We start from the raw sequence: 18,976 nt of genomic DNA, 5'->3' as shown, positions 1-18,976 counted from the left end.
CAGACTGTTGTCAAATGTGATGTGCATCTCCCTAAGCACCATCCTCACACCAGCTTAGACCCCAGCTTCAGTGTGCATATGGGATCTTTCTTCCCTTGGGGTCATCAGTCTTTGGTGTGGTTGGCCCCAGGGTCTCGGGGGTTTTTGGAATCGGTAGAAGGAAGCAGGATGTGTGTGGCATGGATCTTCCATTCCAGTGGTATTTATGTACTAGCTACAGTTATAACTGAGACTATGTACTTGATCTGCTTGCACATAACAGGGCACATCTTCATGGTGAGACAGATTAATCACACAGGACTTGGTTCTTGCATCATGAGAAGTTGCTTTAATTAGTAGTCACAAGTGTTTATGATGGCCAGAGAGTTGTGACTTGCCCTTAACTGATGGTAGTAGTTCAGTTTCTTCAGGGTGAGTGAATGACAATTACCATCTCTAAGCTGGCTGCTAAGATGCTTCTTCATCCTAGCAAAACTGAACTGCTAATGGATGGAGGAGAAGAGGAGGCGTTCCCCCAGAGCATGACTTTCCAGTGACTGTAGGATGAGAGAGGGAGGACTTCTATTTCCTCACTCCAATCTTGTCATCTTGGCTTCTTACCATTTTTATTCTGCTCAACAATGAAAGCATCCCCTAGCTTGGCTTGTAAAACCAGTGTCTGATGGCGAGGCAGTTCAGAAACACCAGCCACAAGCATTACTAATGTTCAGACCACACTCTTGAGAATTGCTGTCTATTTGATTGTGGGTTTTTGCCTTTTCAGTTTGAAAATGAGTTGATAACCAAGCTGGACCAGGAAGTGGAGGGTGGCCGAGGGGATGAACAGTACAAGATTTTGCTGGAGAAACTGTAAGTTTTATAAAGAACATGGAGAGTCTCTTTTACAGCTTAGTTGGCTATTTTTCTAATGCAAAGAAACCCTAATTCGTTACTCTAGTTAATAGGGAGACAGTGCAGTTGACAGTGATCTTAATGCTATACAGGTGTTCTGAGACTGATTGCCTTAAAATGATGCTTTTATTCTGGAGCAGCAACTTGCACAACTACCCTAAACTAAACTTGTAGATGAAAGCCTAGAGGCAGGTGCCAAACTGGCAAGGGGTTTGTAAGGGGAAAAGCTTGAGAACAGCAGGCTCACAGTTAAAGCAAAATCAGAACCTTCTTTTAGCACCAAGAGTAGAACCCAGGTTTTTGATCAACAAGGCAGGCTTTGACCTGCCTGACTTGGGTGTCTCAGGTCTGTGGGTGTGCTGTGCTGTTCTGCACTATGAGAGTCTCTGTTCAGGAAACGTATTTGACTCTGTTAGCTGAGTGGCTGTTTGGGTAATTTACACTGAAGTTCTACTTACCACCGCTCAGAACCGTAACTGAGTATTCCCTTCCGTCTCTCTGGGTGTATCTGCAGCCTCCTGGAGCACTGTCGGAAGCATAAATATCTGTCTACTTCTGGAGAAGTGTTTGCTTTGCTGGTCAGCAGCCTGCTAGAGAACCTGCTGGACTACAGGACAATCATGCATGATGAAAGCAAGGAGAACCGCATGAGCTGCACTGTCAATGTGCTGGTATGGGGAAGGCTGGATTTGGATACGGGTGCTCTTTTACTGACCTGGCTTCCGTGGTTTCTGAAGGATTTTTTTTCTGTAGGATTTTAAGTAATTCTTTATGCCATTTCTGGTTAATGATGGGCCTAAATCAGGCTACCAGCCATTGGCAGCTATAAAATGTAGAAAGATGTACAGTCCAAAATCAACTCACGTGGCTGGTCTTTGTCTATGTTGTAATCTGAAGCTCTGAAATACAGGCAGGAAAGATGGCTAGCTGATGGTTTGGGAAACCATCACTTTCTCTCTTTGACTTACCCCTTTTCTAGAGGTGATGGTAGCCCCACCTTATGTTAAAGGGATGGTTGCAGGGATATATGCACCTAAGTAGGCAAAATGACAGCAAAGATCTTTGAAATATCTAAAACTGATGCTTAAGTTACTTGTCTAGAGATGATTATGCAAATCCATGGTGCTTTACATTGTAAAAGATTGACTTTTTTTCTATTCTTGGCAGAATTTTTATAAGGAGAAGAAACGAGAGGACATTTATATCAGGTAGGCTGCTTCCCTCCATAAACCTTTATAGAAGCCTTTATTTCTCTTGGTGTTCTGTACACTGATACAGGAGTCCTTCACATCAAGTAACAGTTGCTTTTCGTTTGTTTAGGTATCTATATAAACTCCGGGACCTGCACACAGACTGTGAGAACTTCACAGAGGCCGCATACACTCTCCTCCTCCATGCAGAACTGCTCCAGGTATTACACTAAAGCCAATTTTAGTTTGCACTGTCAGGGTATGGTTTTAAATGAAGTGCAAACAGCTCAGAATAAGCAATTCACTTTTTTTTTCTCTTTTTTTTTAATGTGACTTTGCATTACCTAGGTTCTAGTGGTCATTAAGGAGCTTCACAATTTTGCAAATTGCACAGCAGCTAAATGGATGAAAGCAAAAATGTTATTAGCATCAATTTGTTACACACTCTTGGTGAAACAGAGTGCTATAGTGAGCTGGGAGAAAATGTCCATGTTCAGGGTCATAGTACAGTTTTTTTCACTTCTGCATGAACAGTGTAAAATGCATTAGCCTAAGCCATCTTAATTTGGATTTAAGTCAACCTCTTCATTTCTTCCACAGATTAATAAAGCATACACATTCACTTAGTGTCTCAGCATAAGACCTTAAGCAAAAAATCACACCAGTTTTGCAGATATAATTAAACTTGTATTAACATTTTAAAGTGATTTTTAAATATGACTAAAAAAACTGTACAAGTTCAGAAGAAGCCTTAAACTGATTTGAAATGAACTTTTAATGTAGGAAAAAACCTGAAGCTTTCTGGCTGCTTATATGTGTAGTGAGAGAGCATAATCAGATGTTTTTCTGAGCAGCTGGCTGGAGTGGTTTAAGAAGTTACTGCATACTGGCTACTTGTTATTCTAACCATGCTGCTGAGATGCAGTGTTTGTGTGTGCATTCCTAGTTTACGTTAGTCAGCCAGCTCAGCGTATATCACTCTCCCTTTGCATTGATAATGGATTTGTCTTGAATGTATCCCTGCAGAAGGCAAGTCTATCCATTGTAGGGATTTGTTAATCTGAAAACGTTCCAGTTCTTTCAACTTTGCCTTTTTTTCCTCTGTACTAGTGGTCAGAGAAGCCATGTGTCCCTCATCTCCTGCAGAGGGACAGCTACTACGTCTATTCACAACAGGAACTCAAGGAAAAGCTCTACCAAGAAATTATCTCCTTCTTTGACAGGGGCAAAGTGAGTGTCTCTGCAGCATTCCTACAGTTCACTGGTAAATACTTGGCTTGGTGAATGTAGCTGGCAGAAGTTGTTAAAACAACTTCTCTTAAAAGCAGACGTGATTCCATAATAGGCCTTTGATGCTTAGGCCTGGCTTTTTAATAGAAACCACAGTACTGGCATGAGCAGGGTATGTATTTGTCCTGGTGATATTTGAATCCTTCTATTTCCTTGTTAGTCGAAGAGCATCTGAAAAACTAACCCTGTTCAAGATACTGGGTAGATGAGAAAACTAAAGGTGTTTTCCTTTCTTTTTCTGGGTAATGGCTTTTGTCAGGTTTTTGTATTGCAGTAAGTATGGCTTGTCTGGCTGATGCTGAACTTGTGTTCGTTGCACTTTGGATAGACGGTTCTACCAGGGCTAAATGAGACAAACCCAAGGAAGCCTGATGCAGGGGATGAAGTATTAGTGTAGGAGGAGACCACTTGGGCTTCTCTTGTTTGCTGCTTAGACATGTCCTTCCACCTCTTTGTGGCTCAGTTTTCTCTATCAGGAGTAACAATAGAAACCTTGCTTTGTAAATCACTTTCAGATCTACAAATCAAAAGAGCCTGTGTGACTATAGTAATTATTGCAAAAAATGTACAGCATGGAGTCTAAGGGAAAGTTGGCAGTGCATTAAAGTATTGCCTGAATTAAAATCAGCTGAATTTCTTGTTTACCTATCTGTGGTAATGAATGCTTTTAACTGAGTCTTTTATTTTGCTTGTGCTCTTCTTCCCCCACCTGCCTCCCTTCACCCTCCATGGAGATGTGGGAAAAAGCCATTCAACTAAGCAAAGAGTTGGCTGATATGTATGAAAACAAGGTCTTTGATTATGAGGGACTTGGTAATCTCCTGGTAAGACTTTTTTTTTTCTCCTCCATTTTCAGCAGGCTGTTGACTGCTTAAATTAATATTGCTGAGCTGGATAAGCCCAAAATACATTTATGTTAAAGACAAACAAACCAACATAACCCCCATGGTTTTGTAAAGCTTAATATTAGAAGAATGTTTGCATAATTTCTTTTGAAGTGTGTGGTTTTGACCTTGTAATTAGCATGACAATATCGTGTGCAGATGTTTAGCATTCTTAGTGCTAATCGAATACGGTAACATTTGCATGGTGTATTCTTCAGGCTCCATAAATCTCATCACCTTGTTATTCCTGTGATAAAACTGCTGTGTATGAACACAGAACTATAGAATCATCTTGGTTCTGAATTATGTTTTTTAGTGGTTAAAGATGTAACCAGATGGTCTTTATGTTCTTTCATATGAGAATCATCTGCCCAGTTTTAGTTCTGCCAGTTCTCTGACATTTGTCACCATTTGTGTCTGCTCAGTTTCAGAATATATTTATTTTTAATTTGTGTTGCAATAGTTAAGGATTTCAGGTATCCTCCTGGAATCCTAAAAAACATGGCATTGTTCTCATGTCTGCAAACCAGGAAATGAAGTTGATTCTGGCCCAGACAAACCAAATATTTAGCCAAGTAAATGGATAAGTATGAGATACTGTATCAAAAAAACAATTGTAAGAAGTATTCTGTAGGGGAGAACTAATAGATCAGGAATTGTCACTGGGAATGTGAGCTACAGTCTGGCAGTGTCCTTGAATACTCCAAAGTGAAAATGCTGGTGACTTTTTCTTTTTCAGAAAAAACGAGCTACTTTTTATGAGAATATTATGAAGGCAATGAGACCTCAACCAGAGTACTTTGCTGTTGGATACTATGGTCAGGGTTTCCCCTCTTTCCTCCGGGTAAGAATTCTTCAGCACTCAAGTTCTGGAGTGGTGGGTACCCTAAAAGTCATAACTTTTGCAGAGCTTCCAAGAAAATTCAGATGCCAAACTCCTTTTCCTTTGAATGACACTGAGAGATCTAAATCCCTTAAGTATTTCAGAACATTTCAGCATATAAAAAGAGACAAGTAAGAGACCAGGTTTTTTGTGTTAACAGCTTTAATAGTTAGTGTGTTGCAATGGGGTTTGTTAGATGATTGGTATGCTCTTATAAGGACTTAAACAGAATCTACCTTTTGTATTTGTGCCCTATACGCTTCCTCAGAAATATGATTGTTGCCATTAGAAAACGTTCAGCTTGTAAAGAATTTATCCCATTGCTTTTCAGCCTGAATCAACCTAATTTTCAGGACATGGATCATTTCAATGCTCAAGCACATTAGTGAGAGTCTGTCCCACGCAGAAGAATTAAAATGCAAAGATGCTTCCTGTTTGAGATTGCTGCTAAGTATTGCTGGGTCTATGCTAGCTGTAATACAAGAATCTAGCCAAAGTGAGTCAGATGGGCAGGAAGCAGCGTACTAGAAAATATTCCCAACTATTATTTAAAATCAAGGACCACTTACATTTTCAGACTGGAGTTGTTTGAAATTGCTGGCCATAAATGGAAGCCAAGCTTAATAAAAAAGAAAATTGTTAACTTAGGACTGTGGAACTGGATGGCATAGAAGGCTTTCACCTCCAGGTCATGTTTTTGAATGCATCCCTTCCAGAAGCCACCACTGCTTGGTGGCCAGTTTGGAAAAATAATTGGCCATGGTCTACTGTTAAGTGTGTAGCACAAAACTGCTGTAGCTGGCCATTTTGTTAATGGTAGCTGAAGAGAGTCAGGAATGGAACAGAGGTAAAACTTGTGTCTTTGTGCATAGAGAGATCCCTCAGTTAGCTCATACCATAGGTGGTCTGGCAGGGAGCATGCAGTTCCCTGCATTAAAGAACTTTTTGGGACACATTTTCTCTTACTTAAAATCAGTCCCCTGACTGAGATTTCATGTGTTGAATGTGTGAGTTCTTAGAGTGCTAGAAAGCATGAACGTGTCCAGTAACACTCGTATGTGGAACAACGAATTTTCTAGACAAATATGAGGATGCCATTGCAGGGCCTTGCTCCTGAGAGTTGCTGTGTTGTCACTCCAGCCTGTGTTTCTTCTCTCGCGTGTTCTGACTGTCTGTTAAGCTAGGAGACAACCCTTCAGATAAACTAGATCTCTGAGACTACTCTGTGTATGTTTGGAAAGCTCTTTCTCATTGCTTTGTTTAGTGTTAATTCTTTTTTTCTTCTGCTACCCACAGAATAAAATTTTTATCTACCGTGGCAAAGAGTATGAACGAAGGGAGGACTTCAACCTGAAGCTATTGACCCAGTTTCCTAGTGCTGAGAAGATGACCAGCACTGCCCCTCCAGGAGAAGAGATCAAGTCTTCTCCTAAACAGTGTATCTTTTGGTTCTAATACGTTTTGGCACATTCAAGATCTGCCTCTTTCCTAGAATAAGATAATTCATAAACAACAATAATAAGGAAGGAACTTATTACTCCAGGGGGACTTTGAAGGCAGACACTGGGCATGAAAATAAGACTATCCAGAATTGCAATAGTGAACTTAAACATGTTGAATAAGAGAGACAGCTTGATATTGTCAGAGTTAAACGAGTTGCTGTTAGGATGAAACCTTAACAGATTGCAGGTCAGGATTTCTTATGCCTTCTTCTCAGGCAGGTGGTGCTGGCTGCTGTAGTATATATGTGATCCAGTTTGGTATTTCTAGGTGAAAGAGGTAAAATATAGGCAGTGAAAGTGGGATATAAAGAAAGTGGAAGTATGCTCTCTTCTTGCTTGCAGTTAACTAGCATTTATGAAGTGGCTGGCTTTTGGTTTTTTCCCCTAGAAGTCACTTTGTAAGAAGTGTGAAGTGATGATGAAAGTTGTTGGGTGAACAGCCCTTCCCTTTTTTTTTTTTTAAATTTATTTATTCTTTATGCTGGTGGAACTCCAAACTGTGTGACACAGCACACCACTATGCTTAAGATCCTCTTTTAATTGTGAGCATGACTAAGTGCAGCCTAGTGAAGATGCTTCAGATTCTTGTTTGTGACTTCCAGTCAATAGCAGATGTGCTCCTGGAAGATGTACATCAGTAAAAACCAAGTTACTGGGCTTCTGGCCTGTGTTATACAGGCCAGACTAGAGAATCTGATGGTCCATTTTTGGCCTTAAAAGTCTGTGTACAAAGGCACAACTCAAGCAGTGATACCAGATGCTTCCTTTGCAATAAGCCTGCCAAGCACTAAATCCACATAGGAAATTAAAATTCATTCAAGACCAAACTTGGTATCAAAAAATGCCTCCTCTATTGCTGCTTTGTTTCAGCTACTTCCTTTGCATCTGTTTGTGTTTGTTCTAATGTTTTTGGCTCAAGATGAACCTGAACTGCAAAATTTGGATACAGATCTGAACTCTTCCAAAAGTTTGGGGGTGTTTGGTTCCGGGTCTTTGGCATAGCCCCATTGTAAAGGGGAGCAGCTGCATAGCTTGGATTTGGTACAGGTTCTTCTCGGACTCTTACAAACACCTTCTGAAAAGATGAGGAGTTTGAGTGCCCAAATCACTGTTGTGTTAGGCAGGGGTTGATGGTTCTGTAGTCTGTTTTAATTTCATGCTTTTTTAACCTCCGTTGTCTCAGGCTCTTTTTTACTTTTGCTTAGAATCTGCTTCCTCACTCTTTTATGATAAAATGCCTTGTTCTTCCTTTGGTTGTTTCATAATAATGTGCTGGAGATATTAAGTGAGCTGTACACAGTCTCGGGGAATGCCTACACGGTTAAACAGGCTAGTCTTCCACCAGTTCTGAACTAGAAGCTGTATAGCATACTTAGCATGGCATGAAGCCCAAGCTAATAAGCTCTCCTGAGAGAGAGAATATATTAGCTTGGGCTCAGTGCTTGATCTAATGTGGCTATGCGGTTTTGGGTTCAGATTTGGCTAGTATCCATCTGGCTCTTCAGTGCGGGCGGAATAACCTTGCCTTTGCTTTCCAAATACTGTTTAGAACTACCCTCAGTGAAATAAAAGGATGTATGGGGCTACCCTACCCACCAGTAAAACATTGCCTCTTCAGAGTGCAATTGGCAGGTGATTCACAGAAATAACTTATTAATGTGGGTCCAATTCATAGAATCATTGTTTATACTTTCCTTTTCCATACAGGTTTTTACTTTGGTAAAGCCTTCAATACAGTCCTTAGAACTCTGGAGGAACAACATTGTAAGCTGTTGTGCTTGGGGATACTATTACTAACTTTTTAATTTCTGTCATGGTTCACAGGTGCACAAGCTGAAGATGAAGTAGATATTCACTGACTAAAACCAGCCTACTTTCTTCAGTTAGCTTTATTGCTTTAAAAATTGGGAGGGAGCGGCAGCTTCACTGTACTGGAAGAATCTGACAAATAACCATGGGGCAGTGGGGGGGAGAGAAGAGACAGATGCATCCATTACAGAACCTAGTGCAGAATCTTGTTTTCCTGTCCCCAAAGTAGAAATCGGTAGCACCCAGGCTTCCCAAGCATTTCAGCAGGGAATTTCAATAGTTGGAAGTAATTAGTACAGCCCTTATCTTTTTGGGCTTTTAGTTCATGAGTAGCATACAAACTACAAGAAACAATATAATGCCTGTGATGGTTGATGAACTACTAAGTATTTTTCTTCAAACGTGACAAGAGCACAGGGAATTGTTGAGAAGTCTGACATTTGATGAGAACGGGAAGGGTATTCCTCTCCCTCTCCTGTTTTCCCAGAAGGATTCATAGTTTTTCATCCTTAACTATAGCTGCTCAGATGTGCAGTGCTTTATTGTAAAGCCTGTGATGAACCTGCCACTTAATTATAAAGATAAACCTGTTCCTGAACAGATCTTAAAGTAATTTCTTTTCCTTTTCCCTCAACATTTCCTCTATATTTTTCTCAACTAGCCTAGGCACAAGGTGGAGTGCCTTTGTGTCTCGTGTAAATTTGTTTCACAGTCCAGTTTAAATGTGGTTGGTTTTGAGAGGAAACAGAAGAATGTTTCTGTAAGGAGGATGGGAGGTGATAAAACTCACCATTTACTCTGCTTCTTTCTAGCTACTATAGAGCAAACGAGGTACAGCAGTTCACGCACTCCCGACCAGTCAGGAAAGGAGAAAAAGACCCAGACAACGAGTTTGCTGTGAGTCCTTTTCTTTTGATGCCAGCTGGCTTGGGTGTCTGTGCTATGAGAAAATGGTTCTATGCATTTATTTATTTTGTTGCTGGCATTTTGAACAGCACTGTTACAATTTTTTTTCCTCCACCTGTGGCAATGGAGTTTTGCTATTAAAATGTAGGAGAAGCAAATTCTTCGCATTGCAACCTTTACGTATAGCCAAATGTGATAATGTCAAGGGGCTCTGTAGCTGAAGTTGTAACGCTCAAAATCCTTGATCTAGAATCCATGAATATTGTGCTGTCTAACCGCAGCTTCCTACAGAGTGCAGCTGTGTGTCTGGTAGACTGTGGATGATGTAGCTGTCCTTAAGGAGGCCAGCCTCTAACCATGAAGGATCAGTTCAACTTCAGGCCAACTTTTAAGATTTGCAGTGGAGAGTGAGCCTTGGATGTAGTGTTACAGCATGTTTCCTTGCTGCCTGTGAGACATACTGTTGCTCATGTGTAGTGGTTGAGCAAGTTGCATATAACTGGCTAAATATGCCATAATTGCAGTCCTGCTAATAGTGGTCCACATGAAGGATAACAGCCTACTGCCACTAATGTTGATACCATTTAAATAGTAGACATGGTATTTGTTGCCAAAAACACTGGTTTCTGTCCCAGTTAGTGAAGGTGAAAGTCATTGTGTAAGTCATGCCAGCTAGTGCTTAAAGCCTGGTTCCGTGCTCTACCACAGAAGAGAATTGAATTGCAAGACCAATATTTTCCTTACATCTTGGAATTTTTTCCTTCTCTAACTAGAATATGTGGATAGAAAGGACAACCTACACGACAGCGTATTCATTTCCAGGCATCCTCAAGTGGTTTGAAGTCAAACAGATTACAACGGTGGGTTCTGCATATGAGCTGGGTCTCATCCCCTCCAATCTTTGGTGGAGTAAAGAGTCTTGCGACAGTTAGGACTACTAGTCCTTCCACTGTTGGATGTGGCACACCAATAACTTCTGCTTCAGATAAAAGCAAATGTGTATCTTCTTTGATGTGCTTGTCTTTTTATGCCATTCTGCAAACAGCTCTACCCAAGGCAGCAACGTTCTACATTGACTGTGTAATGCTTGGGAGAGCGGTTACTTCTGTAACATGCTCCACAGTCAGCAGCCAAGTCCTAAACTGTTGTTCCTTCAGGTTAAGGTATAAGATCGTTCTTGCATTCATCTCTGAATGGCAAGATAGTTAGCACAGGGGGTCCAAAATCCTCTGCTGGAAACTATTGAGCTGCTGTTCATATACGAGGAGTTACTTAACTTCATATTCAGTGGAGGTGAATGAAGTGGAGGTGAATTCTGTTTCTTTTTCCATCAGGAAGAGATCAGCCCCTTGGAGAACGCCATAGAAACGATGGAGCTAACCAATGAGAAAATCAGCAACATTGTCCAACAGCATGTCTGGGACCGGAGTCTTCCTGTACATCCTCTCTCTATGCTCCTGAATGGGATTGTGGACCCAGCAGTCATGGGGGGATATACCAACTATGAAAAGGTCTTTTTCACGTTTATCTGTGGCTCAGTCTATTGACCTCTGCAATGTTGAAGACCTGAATTGAAACATGGGAAATTCAAGTTCAGTTTTCAGCTGTTACTCAGATATAGTGCATTCTGTAGCTGTGTCTGTCCGTTAAGAGCTCAAAGAGGAGGAGAAAAGAACAAAGATAAGAGATTTCCACTAGACTGGAAGGTGGAAAACTCCCACATCTTTAGTGTTTTAGTGTTTAGTTTTGGTGCTGTGCATTGCCACAGAGATGAGTGATCCAACTCTTTTGGGCCTCATTTACAGTGGTGATAATAACATGGTCGTACCTCGTGGGGGCATTGAGCTGCTTGATCAGCCCAATGATGGGTGCAAGTAACAAAGAAAAGCAAAAGAGCTAACATTTCTCCATTGTATTAATATAGAATGGTAAGGCAAATGAGGATTTCTCTTTCCAGCAGATAATCTGTCTGTAGTCTTGCAGCAAAGAGCATATCTTTCAGGAAAAAAAACAGTGTTTCCTATCAAGGTTTATTCAGTTGACTTCAGTTGAACAGTGTATGTTCTTCCTTTGTTGTGATGTTTAACTTAAGCTGTTTATTCCCAGTATCTAATGATGGTGTTCCCAGCACAGAATATATTGCTTATTTCCATAAACTGCATGGATGGTGTTAAAACACATTTAATTCTTCTCAGATGTGTTCCAGTCATGTGAAATGAAGTGCAAAAGTTAAATGGGAGAGGGTCTGATTTATCTGGGGTCTAACTCTGCTGATTCCAGAGGAGTCGCATACTTTGCCAGGGCTGAATTTGGCCCTAAATCCTCCCATTTTATGAATTAAGGTTGACATGAAGTTTAGAATTACGAAAGTGGGAAAGCAGTTAAAACTAGGAAACACAAAGTATCTGTAACCACATCTGGAAATACTCATTTCTGGTTCATATTTTCCTATTTCAGCTGAAGATCAGTACAGAACATTTGGCTTTTGTGGGCGGCTAAAATCTTGAGTTTTAATTGTTTCATTGTAGCCAAAAGCCAAAGTCTGCATTTTTAACATGCGCTTTCTTCTTGCAATAATTAAACACTTTCGAGAAAAATCCACTGGGACCTACCCGGCAGTCCTTTCACAGGCTAACCTCCTCTTGACATCAGCCTTTTTCAGAGTCATACCACTAGGCCTATAAACACTTGTACATACAGTTCAGTTAATGGAACACAGAACTAAGAAATATATGCAGAGGCTGAAATAGATCAGAGACGTGTTTTAAAAGCAAATGGAAAAATTATTAGGGATTTTATCTAGGAAAAAAAAAAATTAAATTCTTCTGACCAGGAATTGTGATACATTTCAATGTAATAATACACTGTAGCACATAGTGTGAATTGGCACAAGTTTAAGGCTTCAGTCCAAGAAAGTGTACTTGTGTTTGTTCAACTTTAAACTGATACCAGATTCTGTTGATTAAAGGTAAACACATAAGAAGTGTAGACTAAAGGTGCTTTGTTGAATCAAAACTGAGTCAAACTCTCAACATGGTCTTTATTTCTACTTGAATCTTTGTAACGAGCCCCATGTGAAAATGTTGTACTTAAGGGCTTAAGTCATAGAGCTTAAGGAAATTGCAGGCAGGAGATGCCCTGTTCACCTTTCTGCAGCGGAGGTTGTTTGCATGTCGTTGTGTACTGTAGGTCGTTGAATGCTAAAAATGAGACTTCTTGAAGTGAGAACTCAGAGACAGGATCTGCTACTCGCATTTGAGTGACAAGTAATGTAGCCTTGATTACTCAAAACAATACTATTTTATGAGAAGGCAATTGGAATTGAAGAAAATCCTTGTGATGAAGTAACTTTTTTTACATATCAGTGTTTCACTGAAAAAATAGTAAGATTTGTTGGTTTGTTTTTTACAAAAAAAGTCTCTTTTCTTCCCAGTTCTCAGCAAATGGTTCTTTGTCCTTCAGCTTTGTGTCACGGAGGTACTAAAAACAAACTTTGCTACGAGGAATAATGCCAATTAATTGCTTTTAAAGTACAAGGATCTTTCACTTGTTAGCTGTGAAAGCAATGTGGTGTCTGTATCATCTTCTCTTTGCTTTCAGGCCTTTTTCACAGAGAAGTATCTTCAAGAACATCCTGAAGATCAAGATAAAATTGAACTGCTTAAGCAACTAATTGCTCTACAGGTATTGTATGGGGAAAGAAGTGGAAGCATTATGTATGAGTGTAGATGTTTTTCCAGCATCATTGTTTTGGAGAGATAATGCAGATAAAAACTATAAGAACAATCTGGATGTGTGTACAGTTGTTTTTTATTTTGAGGAAACTGTCATATTCTAAAATTGTGGCCTAGGCTGTTCCATGTACCTTGTGTTGCTCTGAAATGTGATTCTGGAATATTTACCAACGTGGCGTGGATTTTTTCCCTCATGAGTGTAACAAAATATCTGTTACCTTTTCATTAATCATCAGACCTATGTTTTGTCAGTCTGACCATTGAAAGTTGTCTGTTTTGACCTGCATGGCAATGAAAAATTGCCCTAGTTTTTTAGTAATGCAAATTGCATCCCTGCAGACCAGTTTTTACATATTTCCACACAACAGCCCAGTTAAAGCTACCTCACAATCATATAGCTTTGGGGGCTAAGAAGTGATACTCCATCATTTCACATGCTGTGTTTTACAAAGCAGAATATGGAATCTGAGTAGGGAAAAGGGAATCATAGGTATAGATGGGGAAAGTGTTCATGTTTCTTGAACACATGGAGCTCAAACAAACAATCAAGTTAGTACAGTGTCACAAGTTTTGAGTCAGCAGAGCTTCGTTACTGTATGATTGCTTTTTTTTGCATCTGCAAACTCAAAACAAGTTGATTTAAGTCCTTTGATTGTATCTGAAATGTGTAACATGCATAGAAAATTCCTTTCTGGAACAGGAGAGCTGATTTGTCCTTTTGTAGCTTAATTTTGTTCCTCCTTTCAGATGCCGTTGTTGGCAGAAGGGATTAGGATCCATGGTGAGAAGCTGACAGAACAGCTGAAGCCTCTACATGACAGACTGACAGCCTGTTTCAAAGAGCTGAAGAAGAAGGTGGAGAAGCAGTATGGTGTAATAACTCTGGTAAGCGTACCTGGTTGTTTAGTGTTTTGCCTTAAAGAAACACAACTTTCCCCTTTCCCACTTGTGAGTGAGTTAGTGTTACATGATTTATCACAAGCGTATTTGTCTGCAGCCTCCCTCCCTCACCGAAAGGAAACAGAGCAGGTCAGGCTCTGTCGTGTTGCCCTATATCATGTCTTCCACACTGAGACGGCTCTCTGTCACATCTGTGGCGTCTTCTGTGGTCTCTACATCTTCCACGTCATCTGATAGCACTTCCTCCAGACCAGGTTCAGACGGGTTAGTAATCAGCCTTTACGTGTGATTTACAAGAGTGGGGATATGCCTTTGCTGGAATTAGTTACTCTTAAAATGAAGATTTATTCCATACACAATAGTAATACCTACACGTTTAAAACTTTAAATGGAGGCCAATGTTGTTATTCCATTTTACAGATAGGGTGTTTGCAGCACAGGTAGGGATAGTTCTGGGAATCGAACCCACGACTGTCTGTCTCTGGAGTCCCAATTATCTACATGATACTGAAGAGGGATGGAGGCAGTGTATTTCAGATGCATGCTATTTCTGTTTCCTAGGAATGCTGGAAAACAGAGGTGTAAGATACTACAAGGTAATTTAGGTTGATGTGGTCTGCAAAGAGGTGCATAGTCATATGGTACTTATTCTACCTACCTGTTTGCAGCTGCATACATGGCATTAAAAGGAGCTGCCACACATGGAAACATTTCCTGATGTTACTTCTCTGTACATCTAGTTTGCATCTGTGGTAGCCAGGGAGTTTAGGTGACTTGCTCAAGGTCACACAGCAGACTCGGTGGCAGGGTTCAGCATAAAATGCAGCTCTGGCTCCTTCTGCAAGTAGATCACAGTTTATCTTGTACGTAAGGCATTATACTCAAAATCGCTAGGGTAACTTAGGAGCGCAAATCTTACTGAAAATTCCATGGTCATAACTCAGTTTTTCACGTTAATCTCTTACGCAGACTAAGAGATCATAGCTTTTTAACAGATGGCACTTTAAATGTCTGACAGACTAATGTTTCATGTTTTTTCACTCTTTTGGTGTGGGCCACAGATCTATTCTGGAGCCTCTCTTGGAGAGAAGAATATCAACAGCTTCCAGAGCTGAGGAACTGCCCATGAAAGATGATGGTGATAACCGGATTAGCAAACTCAAGCGGAAGGACTGGAGTATTAGCAAGTCTCAGGTTATTGTAGAGAAGGAGCCAGAAATGGAACTGACTTCCAAAATGGTAAAAAAATAAAATAATAATAGCAATAATAAAATCCACAGCAGGAGATTTTAGTGTTTCCGTTGCTTTCAGCCATGCTTGTCATTGGGAACTTCATTAAATAGTGGGAGGGGTTCAAATACCAAAAGCCTTGGTCATCTGAGTAATTCTTACTTTTTTATTTGGAAAACTTGTGTCACAGACTGAACTGCAGTTTGGCTTAAGGTACAAACTGGAAGTACGAGGCACTGATGTTTCTTCTAGGTGCTCAGTGCCCTCATTTCTTGTAGGAGTGGAGGACTGTGTGATGCACTCAGCACAATGTAGCATTGTTCTGGTTTTGTCGGAGCAAGCAGATACTGCTAGCCCACTCAAATCCAGCTGGCAAGCCAGATGTTCAGCTGCTATCGGTCAGCATCACAGCACAAATCAAACGTACTGCAAGGTGAAGATCAGTTTGATAGATTGAGGAGTTGAAAAAAGATGGTCTGGTAGTTAGGTCACCAGCTTGGGACTCTGAAAAACTGGTTCTTCCAGTCTGTACTCTGGTCCAGACTGCCTGCGTGAGGGCAGGAGTGTTTACTCCTTGAGCAAATTATTTGCGAAAGAGGAATAAAAGAGAATCTGTACCCCCACAGGCGTGTTGTCTTGAGGAATATATTGGAGACTGTTAGGCATTCAGGTTGACAGAGGAATTCAGAATGATCACCTAATACAAACGGTTAAGTTTCAGCCTAAAAGTAGAGTTGTATGACCTTGGAGTATTATTCTGATTTATGCTAAGACTATGTTACACTGGTCAGAGAGTATGCGAGAATTAGGCAGCTGAGTATTTAAGCTGGTGGCTCAGCGATACTAATTTGACTTAACACAGACTGCGTAAATAATGAGAAAACATGAGTTCTGCTATTTCCCTCTCCCTCCCAAGATCTCAACTGAATCTGGCAGGAACGGGTTATGCTGCTATATATTCAGGAATTCTCATCAAATCTGAGTGACGCTGCCAGCACTTGGAGTCTGCAGAATATTTATAAAAAGGGGAACTGTGGTTCTAGAATCATGTCATTTGGTATTGACAGGCTTTCCACTCAAGAGGAAAACCTGGGGTCGTAAATATTAGTGGTTCAAGAGGCCTGGCCCTCTGCCTCTGGAAGAATTAAATGGGTTTAACCCACAAACTGTGATGTCAGCTGCTGATGACTTTATTAAGTAAAACTGGAGGGAAAAGATCTGGGAGAAAGCCCGTTTGTATTGACCAGTTCGCTAGGACAGTAAGGCATGTCTGTCCAAGACTTTGCATTGCAGAGAGCTGAGAAATGCAAAACAGAACACCCACCCTCCCCTCTCCCCCCATATCTCTGAGGGCAAATTTATATGTGCGATCAGCTTACTGAAGTGAATGAGCGGTGAAGGGTTATATTCATGCTTAAGAACATTGCAAAGTACAGAGAATGCTGGTTTTTATAGCTGGTCTGTTCCAAAGCTGCATAGTGCAGCCCAAGAATTGGACAGACTGATTTTTATGCAGCTCTTGACTAAGCTGCTTGGGAGTTAGAAAGCCAGAGGGAACCAAAGGCTTGCTGTATGTCCAGCAGCTTTGGTCTTTGTAAGTTTTATATTCACTGCACACCAATGTGTGGTCCCTTCTGCGCAGTGAGAAATACTGAACTGCTCAATGATGGACAATGATCTCTAAAAGAGCCCAGTGAGTTTAATTTTATATGTGTAAGTGAAAGCCTTCTCTGTAAAGCAATAAACTAATATTTAAAAGGACTGTAATATTCATGCACTGGACTCTTGGGACCATATTCAGATGGCCTCACGATTTGAGTGAAGAGACAGAGGACACGCGTGACCCTGGAAGGAACTGGAACAACATCATCTGCGTCCCAAATGCAAGGGATTTGCTCTGTAAAGCCTGAAAAAGACTTGTTTCACAACCCTAAGGAGCTGCATGACACTAGCAGTCCTGACTTGCACCCAGAATTTCATCTTTTTTTTTTCTTCTTGGAAAGACTTTTTTTTCCCCAAAACTTGTTCGCAGAACTGCTAGTCAAATACAGCAGTTTTTCAGCTTGACGTCTTCCCTTCTTAGTTAATACACTACGGTCGTTAAAAACAGTTTACTGTTGCTACGCAGTTAGTAAGGTCCCACAGAAAACTGGATGTGTCATAGGAGCACAGTGTATGCCTTTTGACATGGCTCAGCCAGGGCAGTGGTTTCACTCTTATGTTTTACCTGAATGCACCTTTCTCCCTTATGCATGGCTCTTCTGGAGCATGTTGATGCCTTTGTGACAGGTCTGATTATCTGATACGTGTGCAGCAACCTTGCTGACTTCTAAAGGTTTTGTTTACTCTCTCTTTCAACCAGGGCATGTCAGGAAAAGCACAAAGGCCAAAGAGTCTTCAATTAGGAGACAACAGACTGACTTTGCTTCAGGGTTCTTCACTCCAGCAATCAACACCTTGCAGCCCACCACCCATCACTCCCAAAACCCCAAGAACCCAAAGTAAGTTCTATTATAGAGCAATTGTCACATCCTTCAGGACAGTATCTGCAGTAGTAGGAATTACTATATATTTGCTGAGCTAACCTCACTGGGGAGGGAGAGAGGGAAGGAGGAACTGCTCTGAAGTAGTTCACAGAAAGTGACTCTGGGCTGTTAATGTTTGTAGACATTTTTGTCAGATAACAGAATTTGGCAGTGTTACCAAAGGCATTACGATCATACTTGTGACTTACATATCACTTGTTAAAATTAGCATATCAGATGAATTCCAGAGAACAATTTTTATCTTTTCAGTTTCTTTCTTGCTTTCTCCTGTATTGACTTGTGGGAAGGTATATTAAACCTCGAGGTGAACATCATATGCAATCAATGTAGATGCTTGTAAAAGCATCAAGTCAGGTGGTTAGAGCACATACTAGAGGAATTTATCCTGTGAATTCACTGGATGGAACTGCATCAATTCAGCATAGTATTTCTGATCAGGTCTATGGCTAAATTTTCTGGGCAAGCCCTGAAGGCTTTGTTAATTAATGAACGATAACTCCTATTGCATGGCAAAAAGTTTTAGGAGAAGTTGCTCTGTGGTTTGGAAACTCAGCTAATAAATGTTATACCTGAAAGAGAAGGAATTTATCTTGAAGAATTAGCAAAATGAATAATTTGCGCAGTTACCTTCCTTGCATATCCAGTAAGCTCTGTAGTTAATTCTGAAGCAGCATATAAATATGGCTAAGGTAAAAATACAACTGTAGTGTCACCACTGACAACTTCCTTGCTTGCTGTTGCATTTCTCACTCTACTGCTCTTTTTTTAAAGGAACAGAAGTTCATATGTAGGACCTGACTGTCCTTTCTCTTATATGGATATAAATTCAGAATCCACTGTAGATAATGAACTAAACTAGCATAAAACTGTTGAGAGGATTAAAACCAAAAAATACATATCAGGGTGGGGAACGGGGTGGGGAGACAACCAGAAACACAAACAAATGCAGGAATACTATATGAAGAGAGATCTGTGAAAGGAATGTGAAACCTCACTCTTCTACTTAGCAAGTGGTTTTAATTGCCTTTAGTAGCAGGACAGCTTCCTAGGAATTCTTCTGAAGTTTGGGTACTTATCTACTCATCAACTGGAGTTAAAATCAAAGTGAATTCTCAGGTTGAGGCCCAGAGTGAAAGGAAACCCCACTGAACATTGCAGATGTGATAATGGATTCAGTTTTCTGTTCTCTCAGGCATGCATTTTTCACATGA

The 18,976-nt window shown here is 40.6% G+C and overlaps 1 protein-coding gene across 2 annotated transcripts in view; it reads left to right on the top strand.

The window, feature by feature from the left end:
• Positions 1-18,976, top strand: part of DOCK5 (dedicator of cytokinesis 5) — a 71,183-nt gene that overhangs the window by 43,327 nt on the left and 8,880 nt on the right. For both annotated transcript variants that reach the window (XM_076359044.1, XM_076359045.1), the window contains 17 exons: positions 764-849; positions 1,406-1,562; positions 2,059-2,099; positions 2,212-2,302; positions 3,192-3,311; positions 4,106-4,195; positions 4,995-5,099; positions 6,435-6,576; positions 8,977-9,058; positions 9,262-9,346; positions 10,129-10,215; positions 10,690-10,866; positions 12,956-13,039; positions 13,837-13,974; positions 14,087-14,253; positions 15,051-15,228; positions 17,582-17,720. In XM_076359044.1, the coding sequence (XP_076215159.1) occupies positions 764-849; positions 1,406-1,562; positions 2,059-2,099; positions 2,212-2,302; positions 3,192-3,311; positions 4,106-4,195; positions 4,995-5,099; positions 6,435-6,576; positions 8,977-9,058; positions 9,262-9,346; positions 10,129-10,215; positions 10,690-10,866; positions 12,956-13,039; positions 13,837-13,974; positions 14,087-14,253; positions 15,051-15,228; positions 17,582-17,720 (1,969 nt within the window). The remainder of the gene's footprint in view (positions 1-763; positions 850-1,405; positions 1,563-2,058; positions 2,100-2,211; positions 2,303-3,191; positions 3,312-4,105; positions 4,196-4,994; positions 5,100-6,434; positions 6,577-8,976; positions 9,059-9,261; positions 9,347-10,128; positions 10,216-10,689; positions 10,867-12,955; positions 13,040-13,836; positions 13,975-14,086; positions 14,254-15,050; positions 15,229-17,581; positions 17,721-18,976) is intronic.

This window comes from Aptenodytes patagonicus, chromosome 24, assembly GCF_965638725.1.
Source record: "Aptenodytes patagonicus chromosome 24, bAptPat1.pri.cur, whole genome shotgun sequence".
Classification (NCBI taxonomy): domain Eukaryota; kingdom Metazoa; phylum Chordata; class Aves; order Sphenisciformes; family Spheniscidae; genus Aptenodytes; species Aptenodytes patagonicus.
This window is presented reverse-complemented; position numbering and strand designations above follow the sequence as displayed.